We start from the raw sequence: 23,091 nt of genomic DNA, 5'->3' as shown, positions 1-23,091 counted from the left end.
AAGAAGAGGACTGAACTGAGCACTTCCAAAAAGGGGATACAATACATCTGAGCCAAAAATGACTTGTGAGAAACCCCGCCATTGCCAACCCAAATACTCCAGGCTCGACTTGAAAGGCAAGTGGGATCCGCTATAGAGAGGAGAAAGCTACACGGGAGACGTCGCAGGCAAAGAGGAGGCAGCTTGAGGAATTCCTACCCATCAAGCTTTATTGTGTTATTCCAACTAAGCAGAGACAAAAAGACAAATCTCAGCTCCCTACTTTCATTTATAATTGAACCCAGTCCAGAAGGATGGAGCAAGTACCATCTGTAATGCAGAGTGCATTAGCAGCCGGCAGAATGAAATATTCAAATTACTGTAGGCTACCTCGCATTTTAATGACAGGGTTACAAAAACCTGACTTGTAAGTGGAGATTGGACTGGAAGAACAGAAAGTTTGTTTTTCCAGTGCATGAATTAACCTAACAAAATGTTACTTTCAGGAAAAAAAAAGCATTTGCATGGGTAATTCTGCAACATATCCCAACAGGCTCACGAGAAGAAAAAATATTATTCCATTTAGCTATCCTAATTGATATATTGTCCAGGGAGATGAAAAAACTCGGGGAAAAAAGGGCAAGGCTTTTTCCTTTTGGCTGAAGATACTAAATAAATAGATGAAGGCGTGCACAAACCTTACCAACACGCACAGGTCCCGTACACAGGGATGTGCAGCAGCACATATGTGCATCCATGGGGTGTGTCAGTGCAATACGTGCACGAGCCGTAGCCTTTCGATGCTGTGCACAATTTGAATATGCAAATCACCCCTTGATTTTCACGCTTGTGCCTGTGCCGGGATCCATTCGTTTTGATATCGTTAATCAGGGCTGCCGAAAAGCCTGACACAGTAAGTGGCTGTAGCCCCTAGCAGTAGTCAAGATAGAGTGACAGGCTCCATTTAAGATGTCACAGCATATAATAAAGTGTAAAACTATACTTAAAATAAACGAGATAGAAACAATAAACTTGACTCTGGGTTTGAACTTTCTGGGAGAGTGGCAGAGAGACGCGAGCACACGCGCGTGCAAGCGGGCACGGGGCTGGGGTGCCTGGAGAGGACGGTCCCCCACCAGCCTGCCACCCAGGTGCGAGCGAGGAGGGCTGCCTTCCACATCCTCCAAAGGAGTCAAGCTTCTCAGCAAACCTACGAAAACAACCGGTCTGCACGTGGGACATCTCTGGAGCTCCTGGAGGTGGATGTTAAGGAGAAGGAGGAAGACAAGGAGACATAACTGGGATCTGCTGGGGACCGAGGGGATGGTCAGGCCACGATGGGCATCGAGATTCAGGCAAGGAGCCCACTGAAGGGGCTGAGCTTTGCTTCCAGTAGCTCAGCAGAGAAGAAGGGATTTACGCACCGCAGGTGTCACGTCCAGGCACATGAATGGAGGTTGAAACAACCTGGTCCAAACCACCCTTCCCTCCCGAGCGCCCAGGGAGCACCACCAGCTCCCGGCCACCCTCCCGGGGTGTCCCTTCCCTTCCATTCCCAAACGGTAGCGCCAGGATGGGATGGAGAGGCAGCGATGTCCTCAGCATCTCCACCCTGGGCTTGGCCACATCCTCCAGGACCAGGAGCCACAGCAGATGCTGGAGCCCTTCCCTTGCAGGATCAGGATCAGGCCCATGCGGGGGAGGGCCCCCTATTCGAACATGCCCAAAAGCCCCATTTCACTCCCCAAATCACCCCTCCACACCCCAAAACCTCCTGTGCGCCTGACGGCAGCTCTCTGTGCTGAGAGAAACCAGTCGCTCTCCCTCCTGCTAAGCAGTTAAATTAGAGAGTATTCAATTAATAACAGCTGAATATTCTGTCACATTTAGGAAGATGTATGGTAAGACAAGCGAGTTGTGATGTCTGTGACAGAAATGATAAAAGTTCTCCCGACACAGCCTGGCAGATACTTGGCTGGAGGAACCGCTTGCTCTCATGGACTCCAACGTCAGCACAGACACCAGGCCCAGCGCCGCCTTCAAAGGAGAGACACTCCAAATTGCACGGGAGAACCCTTGCCAAAATCATTTGCAGGCAGCTCCCTCCCACCCTCCTTCTGGGATCCATCTGAGATGCAGGGATGAGACCCTGGAGAAGACCTTGGCCAAGAGAGGTCTGAGACAGCGCCTGCCAGCCACCACGTGGCAAGCATCACTCAGCAGAAGCTCAAACCCTCCCATGTCACCTAAAGGCCATTCCATGATGCTCTTTCCCCCCCAGGCTGCCTCAGTTTACCCATCTGCAAAAGGGACAGTGATCATATCCCAAGCAACGCACCCCAGGGGGGACTGGGGCAGCACCTGCATGGCACCACGACCATCGGCAAGCGCCTGCCATCCGGTAACCCGTTCTCCATCTAATTTACAGATGTGGCGTGGCCAGGGGACACACGAGAGCGGTGCTCTCGAGGCCACCTCCTCTTCTTCTGGGGAGTTGTTTTTCACTGGTGTTGTTTGCGAACACAGTTTTGTTGCTAAGAAACTACCTTCATATTGCTCGGAGAGCAAAGACAAAGCAACCGTCAAAATAACACCGTATTTTGACAGTAGCCAGATCGTAACCATAAACGATCCATTTTCCTTGCTCTCCTGTATGCTCGTTAACGTGGTCTAAATACCATACTCCCATATATAACCTGCACCCTATACCTATGGACACACAGCACACGCAGGCACCAGGGACCTGTGCCCCGTGTGTGTGGGGGGTTCCATTGCATCCATTCAACCCCAAGTGAAAGCTGAAGGAATCAGACCGGGGAAGAAGAGGGGGCTCTCCAGGGAGACCCCACGGCTCCCTTCTAGGCAGGAAGATGGCACAAGGTCTTTAAGCAAGAGATACGTGAGAAATAACAGGGAGAAAGCAAGACCTCTGCCCGTGTCCACAGCGGCTAGCTCTGCACATCAGCCCTTTTTGGGGGAGAAATGTAATTATCTGTTGGCTTAGGGTTTGCTGGGTCGGTTGGGGTTGCTCTTTGTGGTTTGTTTTATTTTAAGTCCCAGGGCAGAAAAATGGGGGAAAAAATAAAACCCATTCACTGCTCAGTTTCCAAAGTGTTCTGTGCCTCTTGCTGCTTTCACGATGGGGAGATTCTGCCACACAGGGAAGATCAGAGCACCCCCTCACCACCACCTTGACACAGATATGTTGCCAAGCCAAGTCCCCAGGATCCTGAAAACCAGTTTGCCAACGCATCCACCTCCTAGGGCAGGAGGACATCTCTACCGGTCCTGCCAGAGCATCTCTGGCCCCTCTTTGTTGGTCCCACGGCAACTGGGAGGATCTGGATAGGTCCCAGAAAAGATGTTAAAAGCAATGCATCTGCCCCCTCCAAAAGGCAGGAAAGGAGCAAAAGCACCTCCAAGGCAGCAGCAGCTGCAGGACTATGCTTCTTGTGCTGATCCAGGACCATCCAGGATGATGCCTGAAGCTAAAAGGCTTGGTGGACCCAGTGGTGCATTGAGGTTGGCATTGCCCTAGTCGCACCAAAAAGCTAGAGGAAAGCAAATGGCCTATTCGCAAACATCCCATGTGCTCGGAGGGCAGTGGGTAAAGGCAGGGGGAGAAAAGACACCTGGGCTGTGCCTCCTAACAGCTGGGAATGAAACTCACTTCACTGGAAAGCCTCAGCATCACAGGAACCACCCTGAGCAGAGGCAGGGTGCTGCAGTCAGGTGCCAGTGAGACAAGTGGAGCAGCAGGCAACCGCCACGCAGGCAGGGACGTGGGTAACTGCCGGGCAGGCAGGGTCACGGACCTCGGCACCTTGTACCCACCCTGCTGCAATAGCCCCCCCGGGGCCACGGCCCTGCTGCCGCTGATTTACAGGCAGAGGGAAAGGCAGGTAAAAGGCAAGGCTGAAACTGCGACCTGTCATGCCAAGGCAACCCAAAGGGCCCTCTGCTTTTGCAAACCCCTGGTGCAAGAAAGGATGCCCAGAGTCATAGCACAGCTGCGGTGGCTTCCACCACCCCGGCCACACAGCAAACACGGACCTGCCGTCCTTGACCGTGATGCACCCGTGTCAATCACTGGCTCGAGAGCTGACCAAGAGCACAAGCTCACCACTGGCGAGGGATTGCATCAGTCTGCTCTACAGCCCTCCGTGTGCACTTGTGCAGACAGCAATGCCTGCAGGCAGGGACCAACGGGGCTTGGGAAAGCAGTACCCCGCCTTGGATGCTTTTTAAGGCAAATAAGGAAGCAAATTGAAGCCTTGGGATGTGATCCTGCAGTATCTGGGTTGTTTGACTCTTCCCCTGGGCCGGTTGGAGTGTGGCTCTGGCTGATCCCTTGCTCAAGCGCAAGACGCTTCTGCATGTACCCGAAACCCCAGCCCAGCACTGAACGGCTCGTCTCCCATAGAGCAGCAGCTTGCCACGTGTGCTTTCCCTGCCAAAACCCCCAAGCTCCACCCCACAGTAGGAGAAAAAGGGAAGGGTGAGAAGAGCTCTGTTAAAACCCACCAAACCCCAAACAACATTTCTCCACAGCAGAACAAAGCCCTCGGAAATCTCTTCTCCGCTTGGGTCCCCCGACCCACATGAAAGCGGCATTTTTCTGGGCTAATTACACAGGCTGCTCTGAGCCTCCTGGCAGAATACGAGCTGCAAAGGCAGACATCAAAGGGCTCCCAACTTTAAAATAAATAGAGAGCAAAGAAGGCACGGTCCGTGGGAGATCTCTCCCCGTTGCCTGTGCTGGCTGCCTGGGCTGAATGCTGGAGGTGACTTGGTTCACGAGACCCCTGACAAGGCAAGCCAGGGAAGGGGGGGAGCAGCTAGTTTTTATTTGCATGGCATGTTCACAGCAGGCACAGAGGGGGTGTTGGTCCTTGCAGGACCAGCCATTGTCACAGCAAAGCTTTCTGAGACCTCCATCCAAGGGAAGGACCAACTATGGAGCCTGTCTGCTAGCTGGGGTGAGCAAACTGTGGGGTGCTGGATGGAGCAGCCAAGGTTGGGTTGTGGGAGAGGATGGGACAGGAGTCACTGCCACATGCCAGCCAGTGGTGGCTGTCATCACAGATGGTCTGAGCACCAGCTCTGGATGCTGCATGCCTCAGTTTCCCCAGAGGTGAATGCACCCATTGCACCTGGAGCTCCTGAGATGGGATTTTCCCAACAGGTCCTTCACCCTAAAAAGCAACCTTCTAGAGGAAGCCTTGGTCCTGCTCAAGCAGAGTCACAGCCTGTGCCTGCAGCTCCTGATGGACAAGAAAACTGAACTCTGCTGCTTCCCATCCATTTGGGAGACAGAGAAGTTGCCTTTACTGTCCCCTCCAGGAAAGGGGCACCAGCCCCATACCACCAGTACCCCATGGCCATCCATCCCCCCTCCTGGCCCAGAAAGCGGCAGACTCTTCTGGCTTTCAGCAGGACACTCTGACGTACCGGGCATGATTTGCATCGGAGGTGACTGGGGAAGATGAAGCCATCCTACCAGCTCCTCTGGCCCCCATCTTTCACCCTCTCCTTTGGGCTTCATAAGGCCTTGCAGCACGGCCAGTACATGCTCCGCAGAGCAACCAGCCCTTGCTCCTTCTCGCTGATGAGCGCACAGAGATGCCTCCAGAACAGCAAGGCATGACCAGAAATCCTATGGGTCTTCAGGTTTTGGTCCTTCCATGGGCAGCAATTACCCAGGAGTGCTGCCACAAGACATTTCTGCAGCGCCTCAGAAAAGGACAGGGGGAAGGAAATCCACAGGGGATGCTCCGACGTTCAGGAAGATCAGTGCACACCAAACTGTCACGCGAGGGATGCCAACTGCACTCGTGAATCCAGCCTGGTCCAGCCCTTGGTCTTCCCGCTTCTCCCCCAGTCTTGGCTCCAGGGGCACGGGGGCAAGGAGAAGGGCCGGACAGCACCCCGCTTCCTCCTTGGGAGGAGAAGGAAGATGAAAGGAAGGATGAGGCTGGGATGGCTGAGCGTGGGATGTGAGGGGAAGGTGTCAATTAAAGCAATGAGGCCCTCCGCATCCCTGCGCCTGACAGCCGGGCTGAGCGGAGCTGACAGCCGGAGCGCCGGCTGGCTTCCCCGTCTCGCTCGCCGGAGCACGCTTCCCCCCCTGCACACCCCTGGCTCCAAACCGGCAAGGCCAGGGCATGCGGACACCGGCAGCGTGTCCCTTCCCCTGCCCCCAGAGATGCTCCTAATAATGGGAATTACCATGATTTAGGGCTTAAGCAGGCCACGGCCAGCCTGGAGGCGGATGGCAGCGAAGTGGTTGGGGCCGGGTGGGATCACAGAGAGAGGCACCAGATGATGCAGAAATAACTAATGAGAGCTGCAAGGTCTCAGCCCCTATGCAGGATGGCATCCGCCGGGTGCCGGGATGTGGGGAAGGTGGCAATCCAGCAGACACCGGCTGGCAATTCACCCCAGCGGGCAGCCAGCCTGCATCCCCCGCTCCCCCTTGCCTTCCCCCAGGAATTGCATCCCGGGAGCCCCTGCTTCAACCCCCTGCCTGCCCTCCCCGCAGGCTCAATCTGATTACTGCTGATACACATCTCCTCCTGGGCTCCAAAACACGCTCTTCCCAGCTGAAGGATTCGCAGGGACACGGAAAACTTGTCCTGATTGCGGCGTTAATGGTCGTGTGGCCCATGTCATCACCGAAATGGCCTTAGGGGGAGAGCTGATGGGTCTCTGAAGTCATCAGGACTACCCCACCTCATCTTGCTCCCCTTATTAAAACCATTCATCCTGGGAGCTAAATGAATATGTTTCATCTTCAAATGCTGAGACACAACAGCAAGCAGGCAGAGATCTAATAGAACAATACCCATCTAATCATGCCTATTTTTCTCTCCCCATCCTGCTTTCATATTACACACGTGGCCACAAGACCAAGCCAGGGTTGCAGGCAACGGGTGAGGATGGGGCACGGCACGCTCCCACCTTTGCCCCCACCGCTGCACCTCCCTCCCCCCACACCAGGGTCTTCCTCCCTCTGCTACAGTGGAAAAAGCCCCAGGACTTTTAAAACTAATAAGCCTGATAGATACAGAGCCTAACAAGTCTGAGGGAGCCAGGGAAGCAGGGCAAGTCCTCCGCCACCGGCAGACCCCTGCTTCCCATGGGAATACTGCATGCCATAGTGTCCATGAATCATTCTGGCGCTCCTTCCCGCACCTACAGGTTTTCCCAGCTCCCGTTCCCTTAGATACAGGGTTGATTTCTTCCCTTGTTTGCTAAAGCACCTTTCTGCACGCATGACGCTGGGGGAAGCATAACAATTTTGTGTCTCTTGCATACGAAGGGTCTCCAGCAAGGTCCCCAGCTGGGGACAGGCCGGTGGAGGACGCAGCAGGTGGGAGCATTAAGAAGGGCTGAAGATGGGTAAGGTGGTTAATCCGTTGCATCTTTCAAGAGCCTTCCGGAGACGCTGCTGGCCTCCCCTTCCTAAACAGAGTTTGTACAGCAAATCCCCGCTCTATCTAATTATTAACAATAATAACGGTGGCTGGCTCGCTGGATGCCATCTGGAGCCCTGCCACACATGCCCGCCAGCCCCGGGAGGGCTGGGAAGGGGCTGACCCGTGGGGCGAGGGCCAGGGCTGGGGGCCGGCTGGGCAGTGGGTACCAGCTCGGGATCGCCCCGAGGACCTGGTGGGCCCACCCAAGCTGCCGTGCTTGTGTTCGCTGCTGTGGCAGGCTTCATAAGGCTCCGCTCTTTGACTGGCGTTGAGTTTATGTGAAAGTAATTAACAGTAATTAATCCTTAATTACAGTAATTAGCCAAGTCGCAGTAAATTAAACCACATCTGGAGCAGATGAGGGCTTCCGAACGGGAGGCTAGTGCAGGCGACAATCGGAGAGATGCTGAATTCATCTGACAGCATCTGATTAAGGCTACCTGTTGCAAGCAGCTCATTTGCATCGTGTTTTTGTTTGCGTTTGCCAGTAACCCTTTCAGCCGGGCTCCCACCCCTCACCTCGACTCCCCCTGCCCTCTTCTGCCTCCCTATCTGCCCCTGTAGAGCTGCACGGATCTGTGAGAAGGAGGGAGCAGCTCCAACCCAAGAGCCAAGGGTTTCCCCACCGTCCACCGTCCCCCTGACCAGTCCAGGCTACCCCAGGGCAGTGGGGATGAGCCCGCATGGGGAAAGGGAGCCGCCAGGCTCCCTTGCACCCTCCAGAGAGCAGGAGCTGCTCAGGGGATGGTATATAAACCACCCACCCTGCAGGCAGGCACTGGGCAAGAAATGACTGAGCAGGATGGAGGCAGAGCGATGGAGGCAGCCAGCTTCGCTCCTTGGCTTCCCCACGTCCATCATCATAACAGCTACAATAATAATAATAACAATAATAATAATAAAGGATCTGGACTCCAAAGGGGACCACATTAGCAAAAAGGGGCAGGTTATTATTAATACCACTCAGCATTTACCCAGTGCCGTGCAACCTCAGAGACCTTTGCTGATGTTTAGCCAAGCTCACAGGGAGGGGGAATCCTTCCCTTCCCTGTCTTCCTGCAGTCGAGAAACCACAAGACAGAGAGGTGAAACAGGGTACAAGAGGCTCAGCTACGGCTTGTCATGTTTAAACACTGAAAAAAAAAGAGCTCAGGGAGCAAATTGCACCGTGCTGACTTGGTTTCATGCTTTCAGCCCACGCAGCCCGACGCATGGTTGGCTCTGAGCTCTTAGAAAAATACTGGGGACGATTCACGAAAACATCTTACACTCTTCTGGTCCTCAAACTGCACCACTCACCAGCAGCCCAGACCTTGGGACAAGGATTTCCATCAAGGCAGGGAGATGCCAATGCAATTCAAGAGCAGAACTGCAACCATGATAGTCCAAAAGAAATTGCCCAATTTCAGTAGGTATTGCAAAAGCGTCAGGGCTTAATTGCACACAATTAATGAGAATGAAGGTCCTGTGTATCTTGCCTTTACATCATACAGTACAGGGTGGATGGGTGGTATACCTAGGCTCCCGAAGCCTAGGCAGGGAGTGCCTTTGATACTGAAATATTGTCCCTCCTCTGGAACTAAAAGCATTCAGGATTGCCAAAGCCAACAGCTGATACAGGCCCTGGAAATGATCAGAAGAACCTCATTTTATGAAACTCGGAAAAGAGCTATGTTTGCCTCTGACTGCAAAATAAAAGCAACCTTTTGAATTTCCTGCAAACACAAGAGCCTTGCAGAAAAAAATAAGGTTTCCCCACCTCCGCTTTGACTCCGCATCAGGCAGGATTCCCCTGTACCACTGAAACCCAGCCAAGCACTGACACAGCCACTGAACAGCCAATGTCCAATGCCCGTCTGTCCCACAAACACACTTTGCCGCCTGTGTCTCTGTTGGAGAAAGGGGAATTTACAGCTTTCCTGACCTCTCAAGGAGAAACATGGTGTCCCTCAGCCCCCAGGGCCACCAGCTGCCAAATGGAGCAGGAAAAATTAAGTAGACTGAGATGATACTCCTCCAAATCTCACCTTCCCAAACTAGGTAGGTCTCTGAACCCGGATTCTACATCGAGATGGCTATGCCTGGTACGAGAACAATGTGTGCCCACCCAGGGGAAAGGATTTTGCAGTCAACTTAAAAGAGTAGGGAGGGTTCCTGATTCACACCCCCAAAATGAACTCACACTGTCCTTTCAGTGTAATTTTGCTTTTAATCAATAGTTTTCTAAATAGATATTCCATCAGCTTTGTACTTGAGATCCTTCACAGCTATGGCATTTACAGCAAATCACATTATCTTGCTGCAGCCAGATTTTTGGCTAAAAAAAAATATTAAATTCATATGAATAAAAGATTCCCTCACAAACATCTTCAAGAAATGCAGCCCCCAAATCCACAATGCCAACATTTTGCCTTGCCAAAAAATAACATAAATTGCGAAGCTGTAACCATATAGGCAAAGCCTGCTCCAGTCAGGCAAAAAGTGTGGGACATTGCTCTGCTGCAGAAGCAGCAGTGACCTCAGATGGTTTAATGGTGGAGGCAGGGCAGCCTGGTTGGGCCTGCTTCTCCTCCACAGGTATCAGCCAACAGCTATCTGTACAGACCACAGATGCTAAAGATGTGGCCTTCAAAGCTGCAAAATTTTCAACATCTCAACTTGCATGAATAACCAAGTTTCCAGTGTATGGGCAACTCAACACTCTTGGGAAGACAGTCATTTTGGACCCAAGCAGGCATTTAATTTCAGCTTGTGCATGTCTTTGTATCCAAATTTCCTCCAATCTCTCTTGGCTATGAAGCTTCAGCTCTGCACGCACAAGGAAGCCCCCTCCGCGTGCATTGAGAGGCTCAAGAGAAACGGCTCCCAGGACAACTCCCAGCTGTCCCACCCTGGATCAGGACACAATGAGACCCCTCTTCCCAGATGACAGCGCGGGTGAAGCGGTGCACTTTGCTCACCTGCCAGTTGCTCCTCTCAATGCTGGCAAAGACGTAGAAGAATATGAGGACTGGGTTGGTGCCTCCTACAAGATGGATCAGCAATGTTGCTGTTGGGTCCAACTAGACCCAAAGCTAAAAGATCCCTAAACCTCCAGTGTTGCTCAGCCCAGCTGCCCTACCTGCTTGCAACTGGTACATCTCAAACTTTCAAGCCTATGTTCTTCATGGTGGCTCTGACCTGCACAAGTAGCAACACGAGTCCCTTTCGCTTTTACTTATGTGGCTAGGAACACATGTCCCTGCTCTTTGCACTACAAATTACTGGGAAAGCACCAAGGGAAACATCCCTCCCATGTAGGTGGGTGACTGTTCACTCCACCAAGTTGACCCTCTCCACCTTTTCAAGCCCAAATAGCCCCTTGGGACTTTTGGTGCAAAAGTCCTTCAAAGAGCAACCCAGTAGCTGCTCCATTTCCAGTAGTTCTGTACCAGGTCAAACAAGAAAACAAATACAACCACAGAAAAACCAGTGATGCCGTGAAGAGGGCAGGCACATCTCGCTTCTCCTCTCCGGGGGATGGGATGGGAGATGTGGCCATAGCCAGTGACACAGCCAGGTGGGCTTCCCCAGCCATCAAATATCATCACTTTTGGACCAAACACAAGCATGGAAGTTTTAACCTGAAAACAGAGTGTGGGGGTGGGGCAATTCCCAAATAAAACCAACTAAACTAAGCCGCCACGCCCTACAGTCCAGGAAGGCAACCTGGCCCAAGGACCTGGGGCTGGGGAGGCAGGAGGTGGCAGATCTGCTGCCCCTGCAGACAGATGCACGCACGCATGTTTTACGGACATGTGTGCACTCCTTTCAGGCCAAAGACTTGGGTCCTTCCTCATCTGCACAGTTCGAATTAATTATACACTTTAATTTCATGAATTATTAATTTGATTCTGACTCGGCAGCTTACGATTATCCAGCGCTACAGACTATGCAATTCCAGCTTCATTAAAACATCACCAGCTGCCTGAGAGACAGACATTAAATAGTAGAGAGTAATAATAAAATTAAGCTCCCTGCGCATAGCAACAGAGTCTTCCCCAGCCGCACGCGGTGAGGGCCCAACTGGTAAATAGGTCCCTTCCAGGAGCTTTATTCCCTTCCTAAGGCTGGTCCCCCCCCCCCCCAGCTCCCTCGCCAGGAGGATGCTGCTCCCAGGGTGCATGCCAGTGGAGGACCGGGGGTCTGCAAGAGCATCCCTGGGATGGGGGGCATGGCCAGGCGATGAGAGTGAGCGGCATCCCCCTCCCAACACCCTCCTTGGCACCCGCAGCAAGGACGGGGAAGGCTCCGGGGCTAACATTGCCTCCAAATAAATAAAGCTGGAGCGCTGCCTCCCAGCGTCTCCCTGGCAAAACAATTTATAGAGGGAAAATGTCGGAATTTAGACATTCCATTTAGCTGCTTCAGAAATCTAAGGACCCCAAACCTTGTGGGATTTGAGAAATCGATGGAATTAATTAAGGGAGATGTCCAGCGGTCTCCGCTAAGTAATCAGCAGGTACAGTAGACCTGAAATTCTATAAAGAAAAATGGGAAGGGATGACATTGAAGGAGGCAGTGGGGATTAAAAAATGAGCATCCGAGTGGTAAAGGCGCACACCCATTGATCGCTGCATTACGGATTAAGGCTTCAACGAGCAGCCAGAAGATTCTGTAGCAGAAAATGGTTACAGAGGATGAGCATGAGCAGAGCGGATATATATAACCTCTGACAGCCAGGAACAACCGAGACAGAGGACAGCTCTGCAGCGATCCCCACAGCAAGAAAGTTTTGGGGAAGGGGAGGAAGGGGAAGCGGGGTGGGAACTTGGAGGGAGCCATTTTGTGCGAGGGAGCCCTGTCCAGGAGGAGGGAGCGGTGTCCCCTGCCCACCCCTGGGAGGAAGGTGGAGGGTGGCACCCAGAGCTGGTGCCAGATAGGGGGACACTGGGGTGGGCAGCGAGGTGGGGAGGGGGCACTTGCGCACTGGCCTGGGAGGCCGCTCCATCAGCAAAAATGCCTGGGAATGAGGCGCAGCCCAAGCAGACACATCCACGCAGACTAGACCTGCTGCCCTGCCTGTCACCAGGCTCTCCAGACCACGCTTCACCTCTCTGCCCTGCCGCGGGCTCTCAAGGAGAGCTTTAACCCTATGCCCCTTGGTGGTCCCGTGCTTTGGTTTCCCAACCATCCCACCTCCCATGAGACCGCATCCAAGCCCAGGAAGGCACCGTGACCACTCAGACCATGTCCACGTGGCAGCAGCTACCCGAGGTCGCTCTGCCCACAGCACAGCCTCAGAATGCACAGCTACCTGCCCCCGAAAGCCAGGCTGGACCCTCCTCGCAAGGGCAGCTGCGGGCAGCAGCAGGCAACACTGCGTTCAGGGGCAGATTGCCGGTGAGCACCATCCACCTTCAGGAAGGAAACAAGTAGGGCGTGATCATGTCTTCAGACACTCTGGGTATGTACCGGAGGGGAATAAAGCAAGATCACCCGGGAGGTGCCACCCTGAAACCTCCAAGCACGCAGCCACCCACCCACGCAGCACTAGCTCCACATTTGTGCCACGATTTGGGACCAACCACAGACAAGACGTGCTTCTCCAGAGGTCCCAAGCATCGCCCAGACCACGGTACCCGACCACTTTGCATGGCAGCCGGTTCAGACAAGTCTTCAACAATGTGGTGAAGTCAATTTTCCATGCTTAAAATGGATCCTTGCTGGGAACATTACAGCTGCATCCAACGCCTTGTGCAAACAGAGCTGCTGCGTGGAGGAAACCCTTGGGAAGCAGCAGCACCCCACTCAGCCATACTGCCTTCTAGGCCAAAAACTGAATTGGGATTCTTGGAACATTTCAATGAAAAATTTCAAAAATAAAACCAAACCCCCTGGAGCCACATGCAGCGGCAGCTCCATGTCTGCAGAGGTCACGGGGCCAGGGCCAGCCCCCCACCGCCCTCCCGCCCGCTCCTCATACATATGCATCGCTGCAAGCCAGCGCAAGCTAAATGTCAGCGGTGCCAGCATGTGCGCACAGCTGGAGGGGACCCTCGCTTCGCAGGACAAAGGGAGGCGCTTTGGGGTATGGGAGGCACAAACCGCCCAGGCACAGCGGGGAGAAGGGCTCACCCCACACATAGATGCAGCCGTGGGCACCCAGCTGCTTCAGGGGGTGGTTGAAAGCTAGCGAGGCTGGTGAGGCCGAAGCACGCTTCCAGCAAACGGCTGTTTGCAGCCCTGTGGGGTGCCTGGATGGATCTGGCAGCCCCTGTACTCCCACCCTGGCACTGCCGCTCCCACCACCACCACTCCCGCACACAGGAGTTTCTCCATCCTTCATCTTTCAAAAAATATCTTTCAAAAATCTGGTGGGGACCAAAAAAGCATGCCTGAAGGTCACGGGCATTTTGAGCCAAACCCAGTGAGAGTGTCTTGGCTGGGGAAGGGTGTGGAAAAACATCCTCCCTCCCCAGTGCGAGCTGGGCCACCTTCCCAGGCCTGCAGGAAACACACAGCTGTACTCAGATGGGCAACCTCCACGGAACATCTGGGTCAGTCCTCATGTGTGGCTCTGGGAGACAGAGCAGGACACCAAGTGGACCTTGTCCCCTTCGTCACTGAGGAAGACAGTGTCACCTTCTCCATTGCTGGTTGAGGGACACAGAAACCCCAGTCTCTGTGCCAGGCAAGCCACAGGGACCAGGGGACATAGGATGGGCAGTTGCCTGTTCAAGCTGAAGTCAGATGCGCCTGCCTGCAGAAGGCTGAACACGGTGTCCCCAGACCCAGCACAACAAGACACCAGCATAAAGAGGCCATGACCTCATGAGAAAGATGGGTCTAGCAGGCGCAGCAGCATAAACACAGCTCATCCTTTCTCCCCAGAAAGGCCTCCTCTGTGTCCAGGCTGGACTTTGACGGCTCTCTCTGCCCCCACGTCTCTTGCACATCCTTGGATCAAGCCCCTCCAGCTCCAGCCCTGAGTTCCCTCAAGCCAACCCCAACCTGCCCCCAGGCAGGAGCTGCCAATCCCACAGCCCAGGCCAACAGCAACACCTCGCAATCACACTTGGGAGGCCTTACGGGTGCCCAGCGACACGCCAGGCGGTGTGTGTTTTACAATCCATGTGTCGAAGAGCCCTGAGCAAAGGCTGTAGCAGATGCAGAATGTTCAGCAGATTCCTTCCCCTGGCTGCATTACAGTGGGAGGCAGGGAGCAGCCCCGGCCCTCTGCCCCCCGCCTCCCTGGCCCCCAGCAGGCATTTGGCATCCAGTGCCATGAGCTCCCGGGGCAGGCGCGCTCGTTGCCACAAACATCCTCCCTCAAAGCAGGACGCCTTCTCCCATGGGGCAAACATTAGTGGGACAACTGGAAACGTTCAACTTGATTATAATGCTTTAAGAAAAGGTCATGGTGAAATTTCAGTGCTTTACCTTGAGCTCTGTTTGTTCTCTGCGGGATGAGATGGGAAGAGTCAGCTTGCCCTGGCTCGTGGCATCCGCGTAGCTCTGATTGCATTTCACGGGCCGGCAGCAGGCTGTTGAGCCACAGCAAACCCCCCAGCCCTGGGGACTGAGATAAGTCACTGCGGATGCGCTTGTGGGGGCACGCGCTGGACCACCACGCGATAGCTGGACCATGTTTTCACTCCAAAAGTTGCCCAACCCTTAGCTGATTTTGCACTGTGCTTGCACTTCTGCTGTCAAAACAGGACAAATACACCCAAAAAGCATGGAAAAGCAGCCAGCAATTCCTAGACAGCATCTCCCTCGGAGCCGGGAAGGTTTTCCAGCACGCCATTTGGCTTCATCTTTTCAGGCCTCAAAAGGAGCCGTAGCCAAATCCGCAATGAGGCAGCGGCACTGTGGGACTCAAGCATCGCTCAAGCATCGCTCAGACCACTGGTGACCCTCGGCCACCACGCCAGTCCCACCAGCACCTTTCCCTGCTCCTGGAGCGGGAGGGCAAAGCAAGTGCAGTCAGTACTGAAGGGCTGACACGGTTTCTGCTGCAGCACTATGAGCAGGGCCAGGTCTCAGCCCTCGCTGAGCAGTATGAAGCTCAGGAGCATCCCAGCTTCCCCAGCCCCTATCCTTGCACTCCAGCTTGATTGCTTTGGGACTCATTAACAAGCCACTTTGCTCTCCAAGCTGAGGTGCACAAGAACAACCCACCGAAAGGCCCACAGCTGGTGCAGAAGGTGGCCAGCGCTCCCCAAAACACACAGGCACAGGAGAGGAGCAGCCTAGCATCCCTCCTCCTCTGCGCATCAGAGTGGGAGCAGCTCTGACCCACAGCAAAGGGTTTGCTATCAGTTGGGTAAGAGGAAAACCAAGGTCAGTTTTGTTTGTGGCCAACTGCCCCCAGCACCGTTCCTGCTGCAATAATTAAATCTGTCGTCCAACGATTTGCTACTGGGGGAGTTCTCAAAAGGTCTCCAAGCAGAGCCAGGAGATGAGCGCTAGTGGAGATGGAGCCCTCTGCACCTGCTGGGGTCCGGGCTGCCAGGACCAGCTGGGTGAAGGGAGGAGGAAAAGCCTCCAGGAGCTGCCTTCAGCTAGGATGACTCCCCAGGAAAAGGAAAGGGAAGCCAGCAGAGGGTTTTTGGGAGAGATTTTAAAACAGCCAGTTCCAGCAAACCGGACCAAAAGCCCGAGGTGCTGAGTGCTCTTGCAGCACCTGGAGGTGGCTGAGAAGGGCTCAGCATCCTTCCCCAGAGGCGGCTGCTGCAATCCAGCCTGCAAACCGTTCCCCAAAGGGGAAACGGTTCAAGAGGCTACTGCAGCGCAAATGATTATTTCCTGACGCCTGCTGATGCAGCCGGAGCGCATGGCCGACGTGACACTCCTCCACAAGCTAGGATGTAGCTGATGGGTCCCCTCAGCAGCATCCTTCCACTGAAAGCCAACCTCGGCAAAGGTGATGCTTGCTTCAAAGCCGAGGAGGACAGAATCAGCCTCAGCTTGTCAGTGGGGCTGTGGCAGACCCCGGAGGCAGGCAGACCCTCATCCCCGCAGCGCTTGCTCTCGCTTTTCCGGAGCACGCAGACGCACCTGCCCGCAGAGCCGGGATGCTGTATTCCCACCACTCCAGCAGTGCCACTTGCAACAACTCCCAGCTGCTGCCAAAAGGTATTTTTAGCTGCATTATTTATTTGAACACCTGCCTGAGACTTCAAGGCAGAGTACGGAGACTAAGCAGTGGAGGGAGGGAGGGAGGAGCGGCACTGGGAGATCTGGACCATTTCCACTGGAATATTCGAGAGCGGAGACATGGGTGCAATGGAGCAAGACTCGGGCTACGCCGAGGAAGAGGACGGCGTGGCTGGGATCACGCATCTGCACCACGAACAGCACCAGGTTAGCCTAGCTGCTGGGAATAGCCGAGTACCAGTGCAGACTGGGAAGATGCTCTAGCCACCCTCACTGAGAGGCTGCCTTCAGGGAAATCAGGCTTGTTGGGCATCCCACCACACATGATTTCAAGACAGTCTGGCCCAATGTGGTGTCTGCAGCAGGAACACCCAGGTCTCGCTGCCGTACATAATTTTTTCCGTGTAACCCCATTCTGGGGAGAAAACTCAGCAGAACCGCCCTCTTTCAAAATGCCTTTCCTCCACACAAAACCAATTCCACCCCAAAACCAGCCTGTTGCCCTGTTTCAGAGAGCCAGCCCCAGAGGAAAGAGGATGAAGCAAGCAGAAAGCAGGGGAAGGAGGGATACTGAGAGGAAGGACAGACATACTCCACTCTTCTTCCCAAAGATGGAGATGCCCTCAGGGGTTTGGAGGGGCCACGAGGTAACTGAGGGGCACACAGAAAGTATACAACAACCCTGCATTATTTCTGCACATCTTTCTTGCCACCCTATTTACTGATGTGAACAAAACCCGCTGTGTCCCTCCCCTTCTGCTGAAATAATCCCCCTTCTCTCTGAAATCAGCCAGGAAAAGGAGGGAAAAAAAAGAAAGAAAAAAAAAAAGAAAAGAGCATCTAAAAATAAAGGCCAGGCCAGAGTATGTGCCTCTTCGTTGGGCTCCTGTGCTCACAGATCTGCTTATTTTGGCCTATCTCTCCCCAGCGATAAGGCAGCTAACAGCCCGTTATCAGCCAGTCAGTGAAAATGTGCTCCAGCCTGATTAGGGCTCAGTCTTTGCCAAGGTTATAAACAGCCGTTATCGTTCTCCCAAACAGAATAATCCGGACAGTATCAGCTCAGAAACATATGGGCCACACAGCGAAGATAGCCGCTGACGGACACTTCATTTTAATTGTAACGAGTGGTTAGCAGCAGCCTCCAGACAACAGACACAACTGCCCAATTGGCAGTGGGTTCGCATCTCTTCCTGCATCCCTCCTCCCTCCCGCTCGCCGCTGCTTTTCTCCTCTCCCCTCTGCCTTCCTCCCCTCGACTTAGCACACCCCTGGGTGAGCACCCCTGCGATGCTGGGAGAGCCCTCCCCAGTCCCCGCGGGGCTGGAGGGGGGGAGCAGGGAGGCAGAGGCAGCACCCTCCTTATCTCTGCAGGTGGACAACGGGCACTCGGCAGCAGTGGCACGAGTGTGGCCATGTCACACCTGATGGGCTTACGGCCAGGCTTGGCATGAGCGGGGAGCAAAAGGGCGCACGAGGCCGCTGCGATGGTGAGGAGGCACCCACGCCCGCCTCTCCGTGGGGGATGGAGGCAGAGCGATGGGTCCCCACCGGAGAGCACAGCACCCACACACCTGGGTCCCCCCTTCCGCGCAGCATCCCAGCGTTTCCCCGCTGCCTGCCCGTGTGCCAGCTCGGCAGCAGGCAGGGCGCGGGAGGAGGGGCAGCAAACCCTCATTTCACATTCTCCCGGTGTCCCTTCTGTGTCATACTTCTTTTTTTTTTTTCCCCTTTCCCCCCCTCCCTCTTCCCAAAAGGGGTGGTTTAGCTCAGAGAGTCTTAAACACATTTGCATTCCCAAGACAAGCTTAGGCATAAATTCATCGCAGTACAGGGGCCTTTTTTCCTTTTTTTTTTCCTTCCTCCCCATCCTCCTTCTTTTCCTCCCTTCTCTTTCTCTCTCCGAACCCAAAATGAATTCAGCAAGAACCCTTGCAATTCCAGCACCATTGCGCTGCACAACGCGGGATTACAAAGGATGCAAGGGCTTTCCTTTTCTTCCAACTCACGGCGTGTGGTGTTGCTGCTTGGTTTTGTTATTAACAATATGCAGAGATAAGGCTCTTAGCCCCATTAGCCGCACTAACCTTCTTCCTGCTTTCTTCTTCAGCTAGCCCCAGCTCCCAGAAAGCGCACCTGAGCTCCACCCCCCCGCAAGGAAACACTAGGAGAAAAAGGGGACCCCCCCAAAAAAAGGACAACAAAATGTTAATATGGGGAGGCAAGCTAAAAACCTTAGGAAGACCCAGGACTGAGCTTCAAGTCACGGACGCTTTCTCAGATAATCTGTATTCCTATCTCGGTGCCAGTGGAGCTGTGATCAGAATATCCAAGGTCTCATAAAAGATTCAGGGCTTATTGACTTCCTTGCCTTCACTGCCGGTTCGTGGTGCTCCTGCCTGCTCCTGCTCAGCCTCCAAAGCCCCCAGTGCCCCTTGCAAGTTGCCATCGTAGATGCCAAAGTTGAAGACATGTACTTCAGCAGCTGTGCTGGACCAGCAGAGCAGAGCGGTGGAGGAAGGCTCTCCTCCCGAGCAGGGGGACGTATTCCCGGCCCCCAGCCCTGATGAGAGGCACTTCAGGAGACCCTTCACCCCACTGGACATCCCCACCCCAGAACAAACCCTTCTTAGATGTCTCCATGGCCATTCTGGCAGCACTGGCCACTGTTGTGGGCAGGCAACGCTCCACGGGCAGCAGGCAGAAGAGCAGATTTATGATTTATTTTCATTTGAGTCACACATTTAGGTGAAATCAACCCCAAGCTGGTAACAGAAAACTTACAGCAGGGACCCCTCAAAAGCAGGTTCCCCCCCGGATTGTACGCGGGATGAGCTCTCCAAGGGCTGTCTCCAGCAGCATTGCAGCCCGGTTTTGCTGCATAAGCAGCCCCGAGCAAATGTGCCGACCAGAGAATTCAGTCCTTCCAAATTTATGATCAGTGTTACTCGGCCGCAGCCCTAAGGAGAAGGCAGGGATGGGGGCAGGCACCCAGCCCTTTGGAACACGCCATCCCACCATCACTCACATACTCACTGGTTTTAGGCACAAAATATCAGGTGAATGGTGAACATGGTATAAATTGTGTAGTTTACATGCTGGAGGTCTTCATACATGAGTTACACAAAGATGCCCATGAACACCACGTACAAACAAGCATGATATAACCATCAAATCCAACCAGGCACCCTACTAATTGCATTTCCGCATCACCTAAAAGCCTTACATATACACCAAGACTCCGTACTAGAAGGCACTGCACAACATAGGAAATAAATTATATAAATATAAAATACTGCATAGGAACACATAGATTTATATATACATATATGCTCAAACACACACATGCGCTTTTTTGTTTACATATCATATGTGCATACACCCTCATACAGCACGTGCGTATACGCCCCCACAAGGCATACCCAGACACATATATATATACGTATCTGCACATAGATATAGACTATTTATACATACACAAGCTATACAAACGCTCTACACACCCTGCTCGGTGACAGCTCAGATTTTCAGTAATATCATAATATTATTTTTTAGATCAGTTAAGGTATAAAATGTGCGCTCTCTCAGTCTTTAATATTAATAAGTCTTGTAACTAGCAGTTTCTCGTAGCTCCGAATTCTTGAGCACAACTAGAAAGGGCACTTATCCTGAAAAATCTAATAAATTTACAGTTTTATATACTTCCTTCAATTGTAAAAGTCTTGTTCAATAAACTTTAAAATGCCACTATAGAGCAATAACACAGACAGTATAAACCCAGCCCTGGGAAAGCTGTGCAACCAGAAATTGTTCCCCTTTCTGCTACAGCAATAAAGTTTTATATGTTTGAACTGACTGTAAAAAGGTTTGAATGTTGGCAACTGGGGAATAATCTGTCTTCTTTATAGTTATTATCATATTTCCCACAAGACCCTTTGGTCTGTGTCAATCCTTCTCGTATATGACACCTTTGTACTGTCAGCGAAAGCAAGAATACTTAACTTTTTGCGTGCGCGTGCGGCTGTGACTGGAGGTCCTTTGCTCTGCTTTTCTTCAGATTACAGCACCCGGGAATAAATTACCTGTGACGTGCTGCAATAGAAGCCTTTTACCAAATCAAGCTGATTTGGAGAGCAAAGCTCAAAAGCAAAAAAAAAAGGAGGGGATTTGTGGACTGGTTATCAAGGCGCCAGGGGTAAGAGCAGCTGCCACCAAATGGGGATGCTGCCATCCCCATGGCTCCCCAGGACACTGGGTCTGCACCCCCCAGGGCAGGCAGCATCCCCCATCAGTGGCATCTCCCCGTTGCTCTTCCATAAGAAAGAGATTTGGGTTCGAGATTGGCTCCTCCTGCCTCTCCACAACCGTTTGAAGGCAAGGGCAGGTCCAGCACCAGCGTACCCAGGTTCAGCAGTTAAGAGCCAGAGCACCCAGATGCCTCCTGGACAGAAACATTTTGTGGGATTCTCACCAAATCCCAGAGAAATCTGACCCACACCCCAAAGAAGCAGCACGCAAATACAAGGACATTCCTCAAACTCATCCATTTCACAAACAGATGTTGCTTTCATTGGTTGCAATTTTTAACTAGCTGGGAGCTCACAAACCAAGATGAGGATGAATTTCATCATGAGACCTACAGCAAGCCTGGACCGTGGCAGCATCCAGCTGATCTCCAGAGGAGCTGCTGTGGTGGCAAGTGTGGGGTGCAAGGATGCAGAAGAACCCGGTCCTCAGCCTTCAGCAACCCAACACCACGCAATCCCCGGCTGTGAACCATCTTTCAGGTGGCAAAGATGAGGCTCAATCAGAGATTGAGATGTCAGAAGAAGTGATGTTAAAGCACGTTTGGAAAATGAAAAATGAGGAGTCACCAGGACCAGATAATACCTGCCTAAGAGTTCTGCAGGGACTCAGAAATAAAATGATTGCATATTTTCATTAGCAGCTCAATCTCTCATTACACTAGAGGACACAAAGTGTCATACCCTATTTTTAAAAAATGGAGTGAGATGAGCCACAGATTCACCGACTTGTGAGTCTCACTTCAGTACCGGCTAAGATGATAAATAGATAGGATAAAGCCTCGAGATGGACACGATACCACTGAGATTAACTAGCAGTGCCCGTAAGGAAGAAGAAAACGTACCTTGCTAATCTATTACAATTGCTGCACACCCAGCAACAGAAGGCATGAAGTACAGTTGGCGTTGTTTGGAGTCCCCCAAAGTTTCATCAGTTGACAAATCTAACTCTTCTCCCAGCAAAACCAAGGACTAAAGGTTGGTTAAGAGGTAGAAGAGAGTAGAAATAAGTGGCTTTTTCAACAAGGCCATGGGTGCAGAAGGTTTTCCCACTGCTGCTTAGTAAGTTTATTGCCAGGAGAAGAGCATGAGCAGCAGTAGGTTTGAGGAGAACATGAGCAACGGGGGTTAGCAAGGACTCCCAAAGGCTGAGATACTCCTCCAAGAACGTGTGAACAAAGCTCCCCGAGCTGGAGATAAGATGGTGGGTTAAAGTCAGCGAGGGTAAAATGCACAAGGAAGTAATTTAATTACTCACACACACTGACTACGACAAACTTTGCGCAGTCAGGCCGGATGCCTAGCGAAGCGTGAAGGGAAGGGGCGGTGAGTTGCCAGGGCTGCCCCCCGCCCTGAGGCTTCTCACCCCCTGCAAGCCCATCATCCTTGTAAGAAAGATGGAGAAAGACTTTTTACCAAGGCCTGTAGTGCTAGGACAAGGGGTAATGGTTTTAAACTAAAAGAAGATAGATTTAGATTAGCTATAAGGACAAAATGTTTTATGATGAGGGTGGTGAGACACTGGAAGCGGTTGCCTGGCAAAGTTATGGATGTCCCATCATTAGAAGTGTTCAAGGTCAGGTTTGATGGGGCTTTGAGCAGCCTGATCCCATGAAAGGTGTCCCTGCCTATGGCAGTGGGGTGGACTAGGTGATCTTTGACGGTCCCTCCTCCAACACAAACTGCTCGGTGATTCTGTGGACCTGCAAGCAGGAAATAATGCCGCCCACGGGGTCTCCTCATGGGGGAGCTACAAAAAGACCTGTAAGGAGGAGAGATGTAAATGAGCACCAAATGCTCATTAGCCTTCAAAATACAATTTGATAGTTAAGTGGACGACTGGAAAAGCCATCGATGCGAACCAGAAGAAGAGGTCAGAGATGCACACAGCCTGTCCTCCCTAGGTGTAACCACAGAGCTAGAGGGGCACCAACCGCCACGGCTTCTTCCGACCCAACTCATCCCTCCAGACATGAGAAATGACATTTGAAACACAAACTGAGCACCATAACCATGGGCTTTTGGTTCTGGACCCCAGCTTAGCATTTTGCACAACCAGCCACGAATGAAGGCAAAGCCCCTCGGCTTCCCAGCACCTCTGCCACTGATGAAAGAGAAAGGCCAGGTCGAGGGCCACCGCTTCTCCTGACCTGCTCCAGGCCTGTGCTCCTCACCTTGCCGGCTGAGCC

The 23,091-nt window shown here is 52.8% G+C and overlaps 1 protein-coding gene across 3 annotated transcripts in view; it reads right to left on the bottom strand.

Moving 5' to 3' along the window:
* Positions 1-23,091, bottom strand: part of PBX1 (PBX homeobox 1) — a 134,475-nt gene that overhangs the window by 40,683 nt on the left and 70,701 nt on the right. The window contains exon 1 of one of the 3 annotated variants that reach the window (XM_049808891.1): positions 5,431-5,527. The exons of the other annotated variants lie outside the window; for them this stretch is intronic. Coding sequence (XP_049664848.1) covers positions 5,431-5,524 — 94 coding nt within the window. The 5' untranslated portion in view covers positions 5,525-5,527. Of the gene's footprint in view, positions 1-5,430; positions 5,528-23,091 lie in introns of those variants that run through there. 3 annotated transcript variants of the gene reach the window in all.

Source organism: Accipiter gentilis, chromosome 8 (assembly GCF_929443795.1).
Source record: "Accipiter gentilis chromosome 8, bAccGen1.1, whole genome shotgun sequence".
Lineage (NCBI taxonomy): Eukaryota > Metazoa > Chordata > Aves > Accipitriformes > Accipitridae > Astur > Astur gentilis.
This window is presented reverse-complemented; position numbering and strand designations above follow the sequence as displayed.